This window comes from Oncorhynchus tshawytscha, linkage group LG05, assembly GCF_018296145.1.
Source record: "Oncorhynchus tshawytscha isolate Ot180627B linkage group LG05, Otsh_v2.0, whole genome shotgun sequence".
Lineage (NCBI taxonomy): Eukaryota > Metazoa > Chordata > Actinopteri > Salmoniformes > Salmonidae > Oncorhynchus > Oncorhynchus tshawytscha.
This window is the reverse complement of record NC_056433.1, coordinates 42948203-42968229: the sequence shown is the minus strand read 5'-3', so window position 1 is coordinate 42968229 and position 20027 is coordinate 42948203. Positions and strand designations below refer to the sequence as shown.

The 20027-nt window shown below is 42.6% G+C and overlaps 1 protein-coding gene across 1 annotated transcript in view; it reads left to right on the top strand.

Annotated features, from left to right (window-relative positions):
• Positions 1-20027, top strand: part of LOC112250611 (26S proteasome non-ATPase regulatory subunit 1) — a 122925-nt gene that overhangs the window by 12265 nt on the left and 90633 nt on the right. The window contains exons 2-16 of the mRNA XM_042321921.1: positions 2450-2493; positions 2627-2700; positions 2826-2995; positions 3246-3454; positions 3681-3824; positions 4356-4582; positions 4851-4908; positions 5023-5151; positions 6663-6751; positions 6951-7029; positions 7130-7303; positions 7515-7626; positions 11085-11281; positions 16380-16475; positions 17749-17813. Coding sequence (XP_042177855.1) covers positions 2450-2493; positions 2627-2700; positions 2826-2995; positions 3246-3454; positions 3681-3824; positions 4356-4582; positions 4851-4908; positions 5023-5151; positions 6663-6751; positions 6951-7029; positions 7130-7303; positions 7515-7626; positions 11085-11281; positions 16380-16475; positions 17749-17813 — 1867 coding nt within the window. The remainder of the gene's footprint in view (positions 1-2449; positions 2494-2626; positions 2701-2825; positions 2996-3245; positions 3455-3680; positions 3825-4355; positions 4583-4850; positions 4909-5022; positions 5152-6662; positions 6752-6950; positions 7030-7129; positions 7304-7514; positions 7627-11084; positions 11282-16379; positions 16476-17748; positions 17814-20027) is intronic.

Genomic DNA, 20027 nt, shown 5'->3' with positions numbered 1-20027 from the left:
ATCTGCATCGGATGCTCTCATAAATGCACCACAACTCACAATGTTTCAGAGACAGGGCCTAAAACGAACACCCCCCACTGCCAAATGTAGATTTTGGCATTGGCTGGTAAGAATGTTTAATATACCAGCCACGTTGACGGGTGGTCACACTCAGGGCTCTACAGTGTGAGCATTTCATAAAAATGGTCAAAAGTCAAGTATGAGCACATGTGAGTTGTGTAGTTAAATAAATGCTACAGTAACTGTTTTCAAAGTATGTCTGTCAGAGGTGCGAGCGCAACTCATTATTAGGAAAGTGTTCGTAATGTTTGGTATATGAAATTATACAGAATTATACATTTATAGACTATTTTAATGTATTGATTTCTCTTTATTCAACCCACCCTCCCTTCATCCACACAATATTTCATGACCCTAAGCCCGCCCATCCTGCGGATATGACTGCGGGTTGAGTCAACTCGCGCATCTCTAGCCCAGTGCAGGCAAAGTGGCACGGTGCACTCGCGCTATAAGGGGGACATTGGCTGTGCTGGTACGCACTTGATCAATGAGACACATTTGACATAAGTTCCGAAAGTAACAGTTCTACTACCTAGCAGTTTTTCATGTTCTATTATTGAAATAGTACCGAAGTTTCGGGATACGTTGCAGCACTAAGTTAGTACTTAGGTAAAATTGGCTGAATGCTTCCATAAATGTGCCGCGATTTTATTTATTTTGATGATGTACCAGTAGTCACCAAAACTGGTTTTCCCTTCCTACATGTTGTATTGTAGTATACGTTGTTCATATTGTCACACAAAAAAAGCATATGTCTGTGAAATGTCAATGAAGCACTGAGCTTCCCGCTAGCTTTTTAATTTCAATGCAGCCTTTTACATTTATTTCAGCTCGTGTCGTGCTAATTTTGCTATTTGCGAGCTGTGAAAACAACTTGAAAGACAATTACCACAAAATGTAAATTCCTCAATTTTTGTCAAGAAAGCTGCACCACTCTGTCAACAGAGCTCTGTGCTTATCAGATGTATTAACTTCTTAAGGATTATGCAAAATACTGTTCCCACGAAGGAACAGCACTCAGCGGATTTCAGAGCGCCACCTATAGTTTTTGATAAAATTCATAATTTCATGAAACTTTCATTAAAATACACATTCAAGGTAGTGAATTAAAGCTACACTCGTTGTGAATCTAGCCACCAAGTCAGATTTGTAAAATGCTTTTCGGCGAAAGCATGAGAAGCTATTATCTGATAGCATGTACCCCCAAAATACTGCAACGTCACCTAAACAGACAGATTTTGCGGTAGACGGCGCTACCCAAAACGCATAAATAAAATATAAAACATTCATTACCTTTGACCATCTTCTTTGTTGGCACTCCTTGATGTCCCATAATCAATATTGGGTCTTTTTTCGATTAAATCGGTCCATATATAGCCTAGATATCGATCTATGAAGACTGTGTGATAAACGGGAAAAAATAGCGTTTCATAACGTAACGTCATTTTTTAAAAGTTAAAAAGTCGACGATAAACTTTCACAAAACACTAGAAATACTTTTGTAATGCAACTTTAGGTATTAGTACACGTTAATAAGCGATAAAATTCATCAGGAGGCGATGTAAATGCTATAGGCAATCGTCTGGAAAAAATGACCGGAAAAACCTACCAAAACATCCTGTTTCAGGTCGGAGGGAATCGGTTCCCTTGGGTTGGTTCGACCAAGAATCAAATCCGAATCAAATGAGGAGACTCTATACATCCTGTGGAAGCTGTAGGTACTGCAAGCTCGGCCTCATTTAATACGGTTCACCTTCAACAATTCATGTAAGTGGCGCATGGATATTTTTTCCACTTTCAGTGATCAGATTTTCCTGCGCTTTTCGATGAAACAGACGTTCTGTTATAGTCACAGCTGTGATTTAACCAGTTTTAGAAACGTCTGAGTGTTTTCTATCCACACATACTAATCATATGCATATACTATATTCCTGACATGAGTAGCAAGGCGCTGAAATGTTGCGCGATTTTTAACAAAAAGCTGCGAAAATTCGCAGCCTCCTTAAGAGTTAAGCTAACCCACTGAATGATTCATAACATAAATAATCATGTGTCTTGGTGAAATGTATTTTTATAACATAAGTGAAATGTCATCACCTAAGCCTGTTTTCACCACGCTGGGCAGAGTGGGTGGACACCCTACTAGTTGTCAACAGTTGTGCCCTGCTCATCTAGCTAGTAGGCAAACTAGATAATGTAAAACAACATGCTGTATAATTTGTTTTCAAAGCCTGGTTAACGCGGCTACCATTTGACCTGTTTGGGCTTCACATGTAGCTAATTTGACTAGCTAGGAAACTATGACAAACGTTAACTAGCTAAGTACACATATGTATCAGGTTTTATCCATGATGTTGAAACTGACTAGCTACATATTCTTTGATTTCAGCTGGAATCATTTCGCTCCTGGATGAGGAGGAGCCCCAGCTCAAGGTATCATAAACACAGCTTGTTATCCAGTGAGAATACACCAGGGGTCACCAATCCTGGACCTAGAGTATACCAAAATCCTATTAGACCATGATCTTTAAATTTTATACTAACGTTGGGATTGTTTTGCTTGTAGGAGTTTGCTCTGCACAAGCTGAACTCCATTGTCAATGACTTCTGGGCTGAGATATCGGGATCTGTTGACAAAATGTACGTTTTTTTTTTGATAAGGAAATGATGCACAAAGTTGTCTGTTTTATTGGAAGAGACACATGTCAAGGTAAAGTTCTTCATGATAAATGGGTTTATTTCTAAATGGTGTTCTCTCCTCACAGCGAGGTCCTGTATGAAGATGAGACGTTTCGGAGCAGGGCGTTTGCTGCCTTGGTGGCTTCTAAAGTGTTCTACCACCTCGGGGCATTTGATGAGTCGTTGAACTATGCTCTGGGTGCAGGAGACCTTTTCAATGTCACAGACAACTCTGAGTATGTGGAGACTATTATCGGTGAGTGATGTCACAACTGCATGTGTCCCTAAGTACACATTCTTGATGATGACCTCAGGGTCCTGCTGATCTTTAGGCTTCCCTTTTGTTACATTATCCATAGACACCTCAATAACATTCAATTGATGTATACCCACTGACCAGCGTTGCTAATTCAGATATCAACTCACTGATACCACAAATCACAGCGGTTAATTATTCCTCAGCGGTATAAAGCAGTTATTTGATGTCCTTTGTCTCTCCCTCTTAGCCAAATGTATCGACCACTACACCAAGCAACGGGTGGAGAATGCTGAGCTTCCCGAAGATGAGGAGAAGAAGAGCATCGATCCCCGGCTCGAGGGCATCGTCAACAAGATGTTCCTGCGGTGCCTGGGCGACCACAAGTACAAGCAGTCCATCGGCATTGCCCTGGAGACGCGGCGCCTGGACATCTTTGAGAAGACCATCCTCGAATCGGTCAGCGGTTCCCCTGGTCGTCTTCTGAAACAATTATGTTTTGGTTACACAAATTAAGTTTAATTTGACTACTTAATGTAATCAAAAATGATTAGCTTCATGAAAATCCACAGATCATTGTCTTTTTGGTTTAGCCTACATTTGAAGGGAATGTTGTGGTGTAAATGTATTTCTTCCAGTAACAACTTGCAATCCTAACCCTCTTCCTTTTTCTCATCTTCAACAGAATGACGTTAGTGGCCTACTGGCCTACAGCTTGAAGGTCTGCATGTCACTGATGCAAATTAAGAAGTTTCGCAATGAGGTACTCCGAGTGCTAGTCAAGCTCTACATGAATCTGGAGAAGCCTGACTTCATCAACGTTTGCCAGGTACAGGAAGAAAGGACACTTCAATTTGGGCTCAGACTTTTTTTGGTATCCATTCAGCTTCCCACAGTTTGGTGGTAGGATGGTGGTTCTCTGATTTCACCATCTGAAACTAACATCTTGACCCAGTGGAATTAGTCATTCAATGACAAATTACTTTGAAAATTAACATTATCACATGCACACCTTATTGTTAGGGGGATTTGTGAGAAACTGCACGAGGAAACGAGAAGACAAACACATAAACCACTTTTATTTGTAGCAATGTTTTGGTCTGAGGTGGGTCTTCATCAGGACAAACAGGTTGCATATGCCCATACTCACATGTGTTGCCAGCAGAATCAGTCGCTTTGAGGCTGACTAAAGATTACCGGTCTTCATTCCCCCACGTAAATCTCTTTTTGTTTTGGTTACTGCAATTCAGCTTTTAGCTGCAAATGTGTTCAATGTCAAATAAATACACTTTACTAATACAAGGAAGTAACCACTTGACCACCATGCATCACACTCAAACTTTGTCTCGCTCCTCCACAGTGCCTGATCTTCCTGGATGACCCACAGGCGGTGAGTGACATCCTGGAGAAGCTGGTGAAGGAAGACAACCTGTTGATGGCCTACCAGATCTGCTTCGACCTGTATGAAAGCGCCAGCCAGCAGTTCCTCTCCTCTGTCATCCAGAACCTGCGCACTGTGGGCACGCCCATCCCTGCCGTGCCCGGCTCTACCAACACGGGCACCGTGCCCACCCTGGACAAAGACAGGTAGGCGAGGTGGAGGGTACAGCCTCAAGGTCTGAAGGGTAGGTAAAGGAAAGAAATAAAGGTTATGGAAAGATGGAGTGAGCAGTGAAAATGGGTAGAAAATGTAGTAAGATGTGTTAAAATTGAATGTCGGTGTAGGCAGAATATCTTGACATTTCACAGATAATTTACTGTGAAACAAAGTTGATTTTGCCAAGTTTAGCCAATCAGCATTGTATTTTATCTTTGAAGTTGCATGGAAGTTATCATATTTTCTCCTTGGTCTCAGTGATGCTATGGAGACGGACGATAAGGCCAGCAGCTCCCCTGCAGGAAAAGCAGCAGACGTGAGTACGAAAGACCCAATGTTACCCCCACCTCTACCAGATGGTTGTCTTTTGCAATTTTAAATGGTTGTTGTCACCCAAAATAATTGGTCATCCCTGCCTCTGCTTGCATAGAACGATGAGCCAAAGGACCAGATTGCAAAGATGACAAAAATTCTCAGCGGCAAAATGGCCATCGAATTGCATCTACAGTTCCTCATCCGGAACAACAACACAGACCTAATGATTCTCAAGAACACAAAGGTAAAGGATGCCAGTATGAGTATTAGACATACAGTACCAGTCTCAAGTTTGGACACCTACTCGCTCAAGGGTTTTTCTTAATTTTTTAAACTATTTTCTACATTGTAGAATACTGGGGTAGACATCAAAACTATGAAATAACACATGGAATCACGTAGTAACCAAAAAAGTGTTGAACAAATAAAAATATATTTGAGATGCTTCAAAGTCCAACTCAACCCAAACCATCTCAATTGGGTTGAGGATGGCTGATTGTGGAGGGCAGGTCATCTGATGCAGCCCTCCATCACTCTACTTCTTGGTCAAATAGCCCTTACACAGAATGGAGTTGTGTTGGGTCATTGTCCTGTTAAAAAACAAATGATAGTCCCACTAAGCGCAAACCAGATGGGATGGCGTATCAATGCAGAATGCTGTGGGAGCCATGCTGGTTAAGTGTGCCTTGAATTCTAAATAAATCCGCAACAGTGTCACCAGCAAAGCACCATCACACCACCACCTACATGCTTCACGGTGGGAACCACACTTGCAGAGATCATCAGTTCACCTACTCTGTGTCCGACAAAGACACGCCGGTTGGAACCAAAAATCTCCCATTTGGATTCATCAGACCAAGGGACAGAGTTCCACCGGTTTAATGTCCATTGCTCGTGTTTCTTGGCCCAAGCAAGTCTCATTTTCTTATTGGTGTTCTTTAGTGGTTTCTTTGCAGCAATTCGACCATGAAGGCCTGATTCACATAGTCTCCTCTGAACAGTTGATGTTTAGATGTGTCTGTTACTTGAACTTAGTGAAGCATTTATTTGGGCTGCAATTTCTGATGCTGGTAGCTCTAATGAACTTATCCTCTGCAGCAGAGGTAACTCTGGGTCTTCCATTCCTGTGGCAGTCCTCATGAGAGCCAGTTTCATCATAGTGCTTGATGTTTTTTGCAGCTGCACTTGAAGAAACTCAGTTGTTCAAATTTTCTTCATTGACTTCATGTCTTAAAAGTGTTGATGGACTATCGTTTCTCTTTGCTTATTTGAGCTGTTCTTGCCATAATATGGACTTGGCCGTTTACCAAATAGGGCTTTCTTCTGTATGCACAACTGATTGGCTCAAACACAATAAGAAGGGAAAGAAATTCCACAAATTTACTTTTAAGAAGGCACACCTGTTAATTGAAATGTATTCCAGGTGACTACCTCATGAAGCTGGTTGAGAGAATGCCAAGAGTGTGCAACACTGTGAAGGCAATGGGTGGCTACTTTTTAGAATCTCAAATATAAAATATATTTTGATTTGACTTTTTTTTTTTTGCTTACTACATGATTCCATATGTATTATTTCATAGTTTTGATGTCTTCACTATTATTATAATACAATGTAGACAATAGTAAAAATCAAGAATCTCTTGAATGAGTAGGTGTTCACACTTTTGACTGGTACTGTATATATTGGATACATACTGGATTTTTTCAACCTCAAGGTTTTCACACATATTTTGTTGCTTTGTCTACCTATTGCAGGATGCAGTCCGAAATTCAGTGTGCCACACAGCCACGGTCATAGCTAACTCCTTCATGCATACGGGAACCACAAGTGACCAGTTCCTCAGGTATAGCCACTATGCTTTAACATCAACAGCTATAACATTAACAAATGGAGACTATCATCTTCTGTTTTGCCAGTCCAGTTTTACATTTCTCTTTTATTGTGAGGGTGGTAGTGGGGTACATTTACCTAGTGGTGTGAGGGCATAAAGGAACAACGCTCTGTTTAAATGTGTGATGTGATTTTATTCATTATTTTAACAGGGAGAACTTGGAGTGGCTTGCAAGAGCCACCAACTGGGCCAAGTTCACAGCCACTGCCAGTCTTGGCGTCATTCACAAGGTAAACTTTTGCTGAAACAATTTAAACCTAAATGGATATCTGAGATGGATATTCAGATTTTTATATAAAGAACCACATTTCACCTACATCTCTGTTTCAGGGCCACGAGAAAGAGGCGCTGCAGTTGATGGCCACATATCTGCCCAAAGACACCTCCCCTGGATCGGCCTACCAGGAGGGAGGCGGCCTGTACGCCCTCGGGCTGATCCACGCCAACCACGGGGGGGACATTATCGACTACCTGCTCAGCCAGCTCAAGAACGCCAGCAACGACGTGAGTGGCAACATGCAGATGCGTGACATTTTTTGTGCCCAATTCCAAATCAACCCATAGCCTCCCTACCCCTTTGGTCACTTAGATTTGATCTTGTGTGTAAGCAGTATAGAAATAATTATCCGAAGCCCATCAGAGGGACATCATATCACATTTGAGTTGAATACAAAGTTGTCTTCGTGTCTGTGGTTTTCTTTGTTTCCTTCCACAGATTGTCCGTCACGGCGGAGGTCTAGGCCTGGGATTGGCTGCCTTGGGTACGGCCAGGCAGGATGTTTACGGCCTGCTCAAGTCTAACCTGTACCAGGATGATGCAGTAACAGGTAGATGGACCTGAACAGACAATAGGGAATTCAGTGCTATTCAAGTTTAAATGTAGCCAACTAGCATCTCTATGTAGCCTTTATAGAGTGTAACATGGGATGTCAAATCCCCATCGGTAGTGAATTCAGAAAAACATTTTGATAAGAGTTCAGTGATACTAGCAAAAACAACATAGGAGCACCGTGTTGTCCTATTGTATATCCTATAGGAGCACCGTGTTCTATATGTAGAGGGCAGAGATCATTGCGGCGTGGTCAGCATTTTTCATACAGACAAATATGGAAACGGTCATCTTTCTGTTTTGTATGCGTTCTCCAATATATTGTATTAAAAGCACCTTTTTGTTGCACAATTCTCACACACACAAACACTCATCATTCGCTGCTTCAAGTTCAGTAGCCTATACCTCTCCTCTCCTAGTTGGGCATGCAAGATCGTGTGTGACGATAGGCTAAATGTGTGATTTCAATTAAATGCATGGGCAGAGAAGCATGGTACAGTTTCTTTCCAAGGAAATTCACTTTAATACGATTAGGCTACAGTTTACTACAGTATCTTGAAATAATTATTGATAATGGAAAGAAGTGGAGGGCGCTCAACCAACGTGAATTGAGGTGCTATTGATAAGCCATGTATTTGACTCTAGCTGCAAATCGTCCTGCTCCTATAAGGTAGGCTATAGGCCAGGGGTATTCAACTCTTACCCTACGAGGTCCGCAGCCTGCTGGTTTTCTCTTCCACCTGATAATTCATTGCACCCACCTGGTTTCCCAGGTATAAGTCAGTCCCTGATTAGAGGGGAACAATTAAAAAAACGCAGTGTGACTGGCTTCGACGTCCAGAGTTTAGTTTGATGGCTATAGTCTGGCTATGCAAAACGTGAGACAAAGTTTCTTCATTTTTGCTGCCTTAAGTTTCAGTAGCCTTCCTCTACTAGTTGGGCATGTGAGATCAGGTGCATATGTGATCTCTATTAAAGGAATGATCCAACCCCCCCCCAAAAAACGAAACTCCTTATCAATTTGGTGAAAGCCTTCTATCAGTGGGTAAAATAAGTGTTCACCATGATTTAATCTACAAGTGGTCCATCTGTAAAATCAGGAAATCGGGTAGGAATTTAGCTTAGATGTGCTCAGTCTGCCCGGTGTACTAAATTATTCAACTCAATTTCTCCTTCAAGTACCATCTCGCAATGCGCCCTGTGTCTGTTGTTGCCATAGCAATGCACCCTGCACTCGCTCTGGGCAGAGATGAACTGCAAGCTGAACTCTGTGAGATGAACTCCTAAATTGATAGTACAGTTTGTTTAGGCAATTTTACAACTAGCTCCTTCACATGATTATATTGACTTTGGTATTATTGTGTACAGACATTTTATTCCTCGGGTATCTTTATTTTGTTTAAATATATTTCTGGGATGGAAAACACTTAAGTGTAAACTTAAATGACTAAAACCCAGATATAAAGTATGTAGAAAAGATGATGGACCTATTTAAAAAAAAAAAAAAAAAAAAAAAAAAAATATATATATATATATATAAAATCTTTGAGAACTAACAATCACCAAAAGCTAGACAGAGAATTGGCAATTCCAAAAACAATGAATTTAAGCAGTATTTTATGTTTGAGCAAAATAACACATGGATAAATTAATAGAATTGCCAATTAGCTTTAAAACTGCTAAATGTTCTCTCAGCTGCATGGAAAAATGTGTAGAATTGCAGGAAACTTGCTTTAAAACTGAAGGAGTTGCAGGAAATTGGCTTAAAAATAGGAACTATCCACCCAAAACCACTCATTCCTTTAATTGACAGTGTTAAATAACACTGAGAACAATATATATATATATATATATATATATTTTAAAAAAAATATGTTTTTTTATTTCTTTATAAATTTTAGCGTTTATAATAAGGTTGGTTCATGGAAAATCGTGATGGAAATCTGTTTCAGCTCAAGTCGACTCATCTGCAATGCTTTCTCTATGGGCTGGCAACCTAGCAAACGTAGCTACACAGAATAATACCAAAGACAATATCAGCATGCAATGTAGCAAGTTAACTTTAAAATTGCCTAAACAAACTGAACTATCAATTTAAGAGTTTACAATCTCACCATGTTCAACCTGCAGATCGATGTACCTCAGAGAGGAAGAAGTCTAACGTTCGCAATGGCAGATATACTTTTGAGAAGTTGGGGAAATCTTGCCCATGCTCTGTCAATGGGTCGTTCAGTGCATTCTGGGCAATTCTGGGAAAACGAGCGCTCTCCTTCAAGGGGTGAAGGGGAGTTTATTGGGCGCTAGCTCAAAAACCCAACATAAGCACGAATTTCATCAACAAGTAGTACAACATTACAAATCTTTTCAAAGATGTGAGATAGTAAGTTGATTATCTGTAGTATCGTATAGCTTTATATTCGTGACATTACGTACTTTTGAGGAAAATAGGCACGTTTATCGACATATACACTGACTTTGAGAAGGGGATTGTGTGACAATTAGCTTAACGACTGCTTGACTCAGCATGACAACTTGAACGCAATTGGTTGACAGTCTGCTGCGTGGGGCGTTATACATTTCTTTATTCATTGTATTCCTATCTACTTTCTATAATATATCTGGCAACAGCACCATGCAAAGCATCCTAGACTAAAAAGGCAGACACAAATAGGAAAAATGAAGTTAAATTACACATTTCTCAAGGTAGGAATATCGCAAAAATATGATCAATGGCTTATTCGAGAGAAGAAATCCTTCTGAGTAAAGACATCGGCCAGTATTGAAATTTGACAAGTGCGATAGATGTTTTTGCGATCTAAAAGTTGTATTCCTGTTAACTTCCAGTGTAGTCAATGACTTCATCATGGTGCTACATTATACCGGATGGATTTATGGCTGCTTAAACGCTGTTAATTCAAATACAGATGAAAACATGAAATGGCCCAGGGAATTGATAGAACATCACTCAGATGCACAAAAACAATATAACATTCAAAATGGGTGAACCTTTCCTTTAAGGTAGGCTAGATTATGCAAAACGTAGCTGAAGTAAAAGTGCAAGTGTCCGTTCTCTCTCCAACTCTGGCTCTTTCATGCTGTCAAGCCTATTGGCTGATATAGCCCAGTAATACCGATAGCTTAATATAATTGGCCATGTGAGAATCAAATTTTTAAACGTATTTCTTGGTTATTTTTGCCCATTTTGGTTTTGACTACAAGGCACAAAAATTGCTGGGACCATGGCTGCCAAGCAAGCTGTGTCACATACGCCTAAAATAACAATTGCAGGACTGCGGTTTGGTACGGGACCAGTTCTTGCGGGTGGGAGTCAGACAAAAGGCCAGTGGGAGTAGGCGCGTGCGGTATGAAAAGCTGTAGGAGTGAGTGGGATGAAGAAATCAGTCCCGCACAGACCTCTACCATCATGCGGTGCTCATGTCTGCCCTCTGTTCCCAGGTGAAGCTGTGGGTCTGGCCCTGGGGCTGGTCATGCTGGGCTCGAAGTCGGCACAGGCCATTGAGGACATGGTGGGCTACGCCCAGGAGACGCAGCACGAGAAGATCCTGCGCGGCCTGTCCGTTGGAATCGCCATGGTCATGTACGGACGCATGGAGGAGGCAGACACGCTCATCGAGAGCCTCTGCAGAGACAAGGTAACAGTCACACGCACACACTCTTCTTCCATTATGCTTGGTGATGATGGGTATATGGCTTCTCAGCACTTTGCATTGTAAGGGGGGAAATTTGCCTTATCTGCTACCACCATATTTATTCCTTGGCTATGCACCCATGACAGTTAACCCTTTTGCCTATTGTTGCCAAATGTGGTTGCTTTTGCTTTTTTCCTGCCTGTATTCATCTGTTTCAATTGACTGTGACCATGAATACCTCTCTTGAACTGTACAGCTCTGGGAAAAATTAAGAGATTGGTGTATATTTTTCTTAAATCAGCATCTCTACATGTATGGCTTCCATTCCAGTGTCTGTTGAATTCCAACACAGGCACACCTCATTCTACTGAATGAGGTACTAATTAGGTGATCATCTGAACCAAATCTTATTTAACTAGGAAAAGTATAAAAACCACTACTGTGGTAATCACTCTCCTCTTGCAATAGGACCAGCTGGATGGCAAAAGCAGTGCTAGTAGTACCTCAAAGGTAATTGGAATTAAAAATAACAATTGACCATGCCAAAAGAGTTGAAAAGGAATGTTTTGAGTGAGCGAAATAAGGGTTCAAATCTGGCTTTACTGACAGAGGGATACAGTGAGTGTCAGGTTGCTTCCATCCTTACAATTTCAAAGACGGCGGTTTATAAGGAAAAGGTCCAGCAGCAGACATTGGGGACAACAAAGCTACAGACCGGCAGAGGGCGAAAATAACTCCACTGACGGGGATGACCGACAACTCATTTGAATGTCAGGATGATAGGATGATATCAAGTGACCTAAATTAAACTTCACTGGGGTGAAGTGCTGGGGTGAAGTGCATGGCGAGGACGGTTCGAAACAGGCTCTTAGGGGCGGGGCTGAAGTTGTGCAAAGCTAGAAAAAAGACCAATGAGAAGAAAAGATGAGCCAGGCTGAGGTTTGCAATAGACCAGAAGGATTGGACCGTAGAGGACAGGAGTAAGGTCATCTTCTCAGATAAGTCCAATTTTCAGCTTGCTCAACACCTGGTTGTCTAATGGTTAGATGGAGACCTGGAGAGGCCTACAAGCCACATTGTCTCGCACCCACTGTGACATTTTGGAGGATCTGTGATGTTCAGGGGGTGCTTCAGCAAGGCTGGAATCGGGCAGATTTGTCTTTGTGAAGGACGCATGAATCAAGTCATGTACAAGGTTGTCCTGAAAGAGAACTTGCTTCCTTCTGTTCTGACAATGTTCCCCAACTCTGAGGATTGTTTTTTCCAGCAGGACAATGCCACACAGCCAAGGTGTGGATGGAGAACCACCAGATCAAGACCCTGTCATGGCCAACCCTGTCAGGGCCTGAACTCCATTGAAAACCTCTGAAATGTGATCAAGAGGAAGATGGATGATCACAAGCCATCGAACAAAGCCGAGCTGCTTGAATTTTTGCGCCAGGAGTGACATAGTGACCCAACATCAATGTGAAAGACTGGTAGAGAGCATGCCAAGAAAATCCAGGTTATTCCACCAAATATTGATTTCTGAACTCTTCCTAAGTTAAAACATTAATATTGTGTTTTAAAAATGAATATAAACTTATTTTCTTCGCATTATTCGAGATCTGACAACACTGCATCTTTTTGTTATTTTGACCATTTTCTGCAAATAAATGCTCTAAATTACTATTTTTATTTGGATTTGGGAGAAATGTTGTCAGTAATTTATAGAATCAAACCAAAATGTTAATTTTACCCAAACACATACCTATAAATAGTAAAACCAGAGAAACTGATCATTTTGCAGTGGTCTCTTCATTTTTTCCAGGACTGTATATTTCTACACTGAGGTTGGAATAATATTGTGAAAATACTGATGCCATTTTAGTGTAAAAGCTGTTCAATTGAAATTTCAGCCTGTTTTGGTGGGTGTCGGCCTCAGACGGCAAATTAGTTATCTACCAAGAGAATTCTCTTCGATTATAATCACAGCCGTATATGCCCCCCCCCCCAAGCAGACACATCGATGGCTCTGAACAAACTTTATTTGACTCTTTGCAAACTGGAATCCATTTATCCGGAGGCTGCATTCATTGTAGCTGGGGATTTTAACAAGGCTAATCTGAAAACAAGACTCCCTAAATTTTATCAGCATATCGATTGCGCAACCAGGGGTGGAAAAACCTTGGATCATTGTTACTCTAACTTCCGCGACGCATATAAGGCCCTGCCCCGCCCTCCTTTCGGAAAAGCTGACCACGACTCCATTTTGTTGATCCCTGCCTACAGACAGAAACTAAAACAAGAGGCTCCCACGCTGAGGTCTGTCCAACGCTGGTCCGACCAAGCTGACTCCACACTCCAAGACTGCTTCCATCACGTGGACTGGGATATGTTTCGTATTGCGTAAGATAACAATATTGACGAATACGCTGATTCGGTGTGCGAGTTCATTAGAACGTGCGTTGAAGATGTCGTTCCCATAGCAACGATTAAAACATTCCCTAACCAGAAACCGTGGATTGATGGCAGCATTTGCGTGAAACTGAAAGCGCGAACCACTGCTTTTAATCAGGGCAAGGTGACTGGTAACATGACCGAACACAAACAGTGCAGCTATTCCCTCCGCAAGGCTATCAAACAAGCTAAGCGTCAGTACAGAGACAAAGTAGAATCTCAATTCAACGGCTCAGACACAAGAGGTATGTGGCAGGGTCTACAGTCAATCACGGACTACAAGAAGATATCCAGCCCAGTCACGGACCAGGATGTCTTGCTCCCAGGCAGACTAAATAACTTTTTTGCCCGCTTTGAGGACAATACAGTGCCACTGACACGGCCTGCAACGAAAACATGCGGACTCTCCTTCACTGCAGGCGAGGTGAGTAAGACATTTAAACGTGTTAACCCTCGCAAGGCTGCAGGCCCAGACGGCATCCCCAGCCGCCTCAGAGCATGCGCAGACCAGCTGGCCGGTGTGTTTACGGACATATTCAATCAATCCCTATACCAGTCTGCTGTTCCCACATGCTTCAAGAGGGCCACCATTGTCCTGTTCCCAAGAAAGCTAAGGTAACTGAGCTATAAACGACTACCGCCCCGTAACACTCACTTCCGTCATCATGAAGTGCTTTGAGAGACTAGTCAAGGACCATATCACCTCCACCCTACCTGACACCCTAGATCCACTCCAATTTGCTTACCGCCCAAATAGGTCCATAGACGATGCAATCTCAACCACACTGCACACTGCCCTAACCCATCTGGACAAGAGGAATACCTATGTGAGAATGCTGTTCATCGACTACAGCTCGGCATTCAACACCATAGTACCCTCCAAGCTCGTCATCAAGACCCTGGGTCTCGACCCCGCCCTGTGCAACTGGGTACTGGACTTCCTGACGGGCCGCCCCCAGGTGGTGAGGGTAGGCAACAACATCTCCTCCCCGCTGATCCTCAACACTGGGGCCCCACAAGGGTGCGTTCTGAGCCCTCTCCTGTACTCCCTGTTCACCCACGACTGCGTGGCCACGCACGCCTCCAACTCAATCAACAAGTTTGTGGACGACACAACAGTGGTAGGCTTGATTACCAACAACGATGAGACGGCCTACAGGGAGGAGGTGAGGGCCCTCGGAGTGTGGTGTCAGGAAAATAACCTCACACTCAACGTCAACAAAACTAAGGAGATGATTGTGGACTTCAGGAAACAGCAGAGGGAACACCCCCCTATCCACATCGATGGAACAGTAGTGGAGAGGGTAGCAAGTTAAGTTCCTCGGCATACACATCACAGACAAACTGAATTGGTCCACTCACACAGACAGCATCGTGAAGAAGGCGCAGCAGCGCCTCTTCAACCTCAGGAGGCTGAAGAAATTCGGCTTGTCACCAAAAGCACTCACAAACTTCTACAGATGCACAATCGAGAGCATCCTGGCGGGCTGTATCACCGCCTGGTACGGCAACTGCTCCGCCCACAACCGTAAGGCTCTCCACAGGGTAGTGAGGTCTGCACAACGCATCACCGGGGGCAAACTACCTGCCCTCCAGGACACCTACACCACCCGATGTTACAGGAAGGCCATAAAGATCATCAAGGACATCAACCACCCGAGCCACTGCCTGTTCACCCCGCCATCATCCAGAAGGCGAGGTCAGTACAGGTGCATCAAAGCTGGGACCGAGAGACTGAAAAACAGCTATCTCAAGGCCATCAGACTGTTAAACAGCCACCACTAACATTGAGTGGCTGCTGCCAACACACTGACACTGACTCAACTCCAGCCACTTTAATAATGGGAAATGATGGGAAATGATGTAAATATATCACTAGCCACTTTAAACAATGCTACCTTATATAATGTTACTTACCCTACATTATTCATCTCATATGTATACGTATATACTGTACTCTATATCATCGACTGCATCCTTATGTAATACATGTATCACTAGCCACTTTAATTAACTATGCCACTTTGTTTACATACTCATCTCATATGTATATACTGTACTCGATACCATCTACTGTATCTTGCCTATGCTGCTCTGTACCATCACTCATTCATATATCCGTATGTACATATTCTTTATCCCCTTACACTGTGTATAAGACAGTAGTTTTGGAATTGTTAGTTAGATTACTTGTTGGTTATTACTGCATTGTCGGAACTAGAAGCACAAGCATTTCGCTACACTCGCATTAACATCTGCTAACCATGTGTATGTGACAAATAAAATTTGATTTGATTTAGACCAATAAGAGAGTTCCATACCTCTGTCAATAACAGCTAAATTTCAGTTTTCTCCTCCCCATTTAGACCACTCCCTGACAGTTCTATCAAAATGCTTGCTTGAGAAATAACTCTTTGCTAAGAAGTTATTTTTTTTCTTTTTGGCTATTTTGATTGAAAACAATCACCGGAAGGTTCTTAATTGTTACCCAGAAATTATTTGATATTGAGATGAAAATGTCTGCATTGGACCTTTTTTTAAAAATGTGCTAGATGTCAAATTAGATGTTGTTGACCACACATTGTTGCCATGGCTAGACTTACTGCTGCAGACTCGTCTCTTAACTAAGGCTCTGTGTGTTCTGTCACTGTGTCTGCTCTAGGACCCGATCCTGCGACGCTCCGGAATGTACACAGTGGGCATGGCCTACTGCGGCTCCGGAAACAACAAGGCCATCAGACGTCTGCTGCATGTGGCTGTAAGTATCCTCCTTCCCCTTTCTCACGCAGGACACCAACAACCAGGTAACAGAGCAGGCCATGGATAGCCAAGCTATTAAGTATTGTAATTGCGAGGATGGTTATGACAGTCTATTATGTGTTGGTATAATATATACAAAAGTATGTGGACACCCCTTCAAATTATTGGATTCCAAACTGCCTCTGGAAGCAACGTCAGCACAAGAACTGTTCGTCGGGAGCTTAATGAAATGGATTTCCATGGCTGAGCAGCTGCACACAAGCCTAAGATCACCATGCGCAATGTCAAGTGCCGCCATTGGACTCTAGAGCAGTGGAAATGCGTTCTCTGGAGTGATGAGTCACGCCTCACCATCTGGCAGGCCGGCGAACGAATCTGGGTTTGGCGGATGCCAGGCGAAACGCTACCTGCCCAAATGCATAGTGCCAACTGTAAAGTTTGGTGTAGGAGGAATAATGCTCTGGGGCTGTTTTTCATGGTTCAGGCTAGGCCCCTTAGTTCCAGTGAAGGGAAATCTTAACGCCACTGCATACAATGACATCCTACACAATTCTGTGCTTCCAACTTTATGGCAACAGTTTGGGGAAGGCCCTTTCCTGTTTCAGCATTACAATGCTCCTGTGCACAAAGCGAGGTCCATACAGAAATTGTTTGGTGTGAAAGAACTTGACTGGCCTGCACAGAGTCCTGACCTAATCCCCATCTAACACCTTTGGGATGAATTGGAACGCCGATTGAGAGACAGGCCTAATCGCCCAACATCGGTGCCCAACTTCACAAATGCTCTTGTGGCTGAATGGAAGCAAGTCCCCGCAGCAATTTTCCAACATCTAGTGGAAAGCCTTCCCAGAAGAGTGGAGGCTGTTATCACAGCAAAGGGAGACCAACTCCATTAATGGCCATGATTTTGGAATGAGATGTTTGACGAGCAGATGTCCACATACATTTGGTCATCTAGTGTATATTTTTCACGATAATGAAATCCTTTGGTAGTACAGAAAGCCCAAATAGATTAATTCATGTTATTGTTACTGGGTCAGATGGTTGTTCCTACCGATGGCAGCCTGCATAAGCGAAAGGTGTGATTAAGCTTTGATATGAGCTGTTTATGAACAAAGTATAGGCTTCTCCCAAATCTTTGATATTTTGGCTGATTGGGAGTTTTTCATTTTTGCTTTTGTGCAGCAAAATTATTAGTAGTGGATGTTACATTATCTTCTTGCCCCAACGCATTCTTCCTGCTGTTAATTCATTGTTCTCTACCTTTTCAGGTGAGTGACGTGAACGATGATGTCAGAAGGGCAGCGGTGGAATCCATTGGATTCATCATGTTCAGGTAAAGCCTTGGCCCTATGCAAACCTGTATACCTCTATGTAATCCCCTTTTTGCCCAGCTGAGGTCCCCCTACTTTCATCCTCTTAGTCCACTGTGAATCCCAGCCAAGCGAACTCTGATTAATCAGCCCCTACTTGTATACACATAGATGGCATTCTTCCCATATCCCGGGAATACTTTCCAAATGCGTTTGGAGTATGTCCTCGAATGGGTATTGTTGGCCGTTTATGTAGCCTCCTCCCCCTCATCCCGACCGTTAAAACATCCAAAGCAAACAGTGAGATAGATATCTTCCGCCCAGACCTCAGATTAATAGATGGGGCTTTTCCACTTGTGAATGCCACTGGGGCTGTTACCCACCTTCTGCCCAGAGGTTAATCCATGTTCTCCCGTCAAGTATTAGGTTTTCACATGTCTTCACCACAGCCTGTGGAATTGTCACATTCCTTGGCTAGAGAGTTAATGTTGTCTGAACACTTGTTTTGGGTTTTAAGTAACCAAGGACATGCAGTATAGTTAAATTTAAGCCCAGTTGGAGCTCTGGGCTGATCTGTTGTCTTATACACACGAATTGTTTATGTAAGTGATGGGTGTTTTTAATGTTTTGAAAGTGTGATTAAGTTTCCGAAATGTGAGAACTTGTTTGATGTTCAAGTTAAATCTATTGAGCATGAAAACCCTTTGAACCACCCTTGTGTTGGTCCGTGCAATGGTTTTCGATAGTCTTATCCAATTATTAAGTGTCATTCATGATCAAAGATATGACACATTTTGAAGTGATTTTACTCTTAAAGTATTTCATTGCATCCTTGTAGCTTAGCCTACCTCAAGGAGCTGAAACTATCCCTCACTTTCCTACAGGGTTGGCACTCTTAAGTGATCCCTATGTGATTGGTTTTCATGTGGAATATCAACATGCCGTAATGACCAACATCTCCCCTGTCAAATCAAAGACAGAATTTAGATGCACTTTTAGCTGAGAGGTCATAATTACTTCCTGGCTCTCCTTACAGGTAGTTCAGTGTCTGAGGATATTGTTTTTCATGTCGTCCTCTTGAGTCACACATTCATTCTTCTTTTCTGTTTACGGAGACTCATCACTCATTCTCTGACGTGAATTTACCCATCAGGCAGCACTGCAGCATTAAACAGTGCGCTGGGCCAAGTGGAGGAACATGGCGGTCTATTTTAAGCCCAAAAAAGGTTATGCGATATTCCCATGATCAATTGGCTGTTAGATAAACCGTGTGTAAATCCTTCCTGTGTTTAGAGAGCCTCCTGAGCAGCAACAATCCCCCCCCCCCACACACACTCCCTTCTCTGTCTTGGGAAGCCAGGATGTGGTGCTCAGAGCCGCTGTCTCTGAGTGAGCCTGAAGTCAGAGTGACTGCTCCAAAAGGCCATGGGTATATTCTTCCCCATTGGCTGATCTCAGAACTTTCAATGCATATATCTGCAAAGGTTCTGTATGAACCAAATGTGGGCTTATTGCATTACATTTCAATGCAGGGTGGTACACCCTGTGTACTTAATAATATTATTATAGATTTTATCCTATGGACTCCAGAATTAGTTAAACTCACCCAAAAATAATACCCTTTTTGGTTTATTATGTAAATTCCTTCGTTGTTTTTGCTTAGTGACATCACTTCATTCACTGGTATGGATTTTGTAATGGAGAATTTGTCAAAATGCCCTCTTTTATGGCCACTCCTAAAGTGATCATGACACTAGGCACTTAACTCCAGGATTTGGCCTCCCTGTAGTCGTTGTTTGGGATTATGAACTCCAGAGTTAGCGTGGGGGTTTATGGTGTGATTATTTTGGCTCCCCTATCCATTTAGCGAAATGTCCTTTCATAGGGTAGCCGGAGGCAAAGTCATTAATATTCATAAGTTACTTTGGTTGAGCCTTCTTGGATTTGACGTCACACAGATGCCCTGAAGAGCAATCTGTTTAGTCTGCTTACGGGTATGACCAGTCAGCACCGAACGACTTGGGAAACCCAGCTTCAGCTGAATTAATGAATTGGGAAATAAATGAAAGCCCCACCAGATAGCTACCAATCTATTTTAGTTTCATTGTCCGACCTTTCATAAAGAGTCCACTAATTGCTATTTGTACCTTCCCACAAACTGTTGGCTAGTACCTTCCCACAAACTGTTGATTAGTTGGCTAGTAGCTTACTGGCCTGTCAGTAGCCACTATCTAATG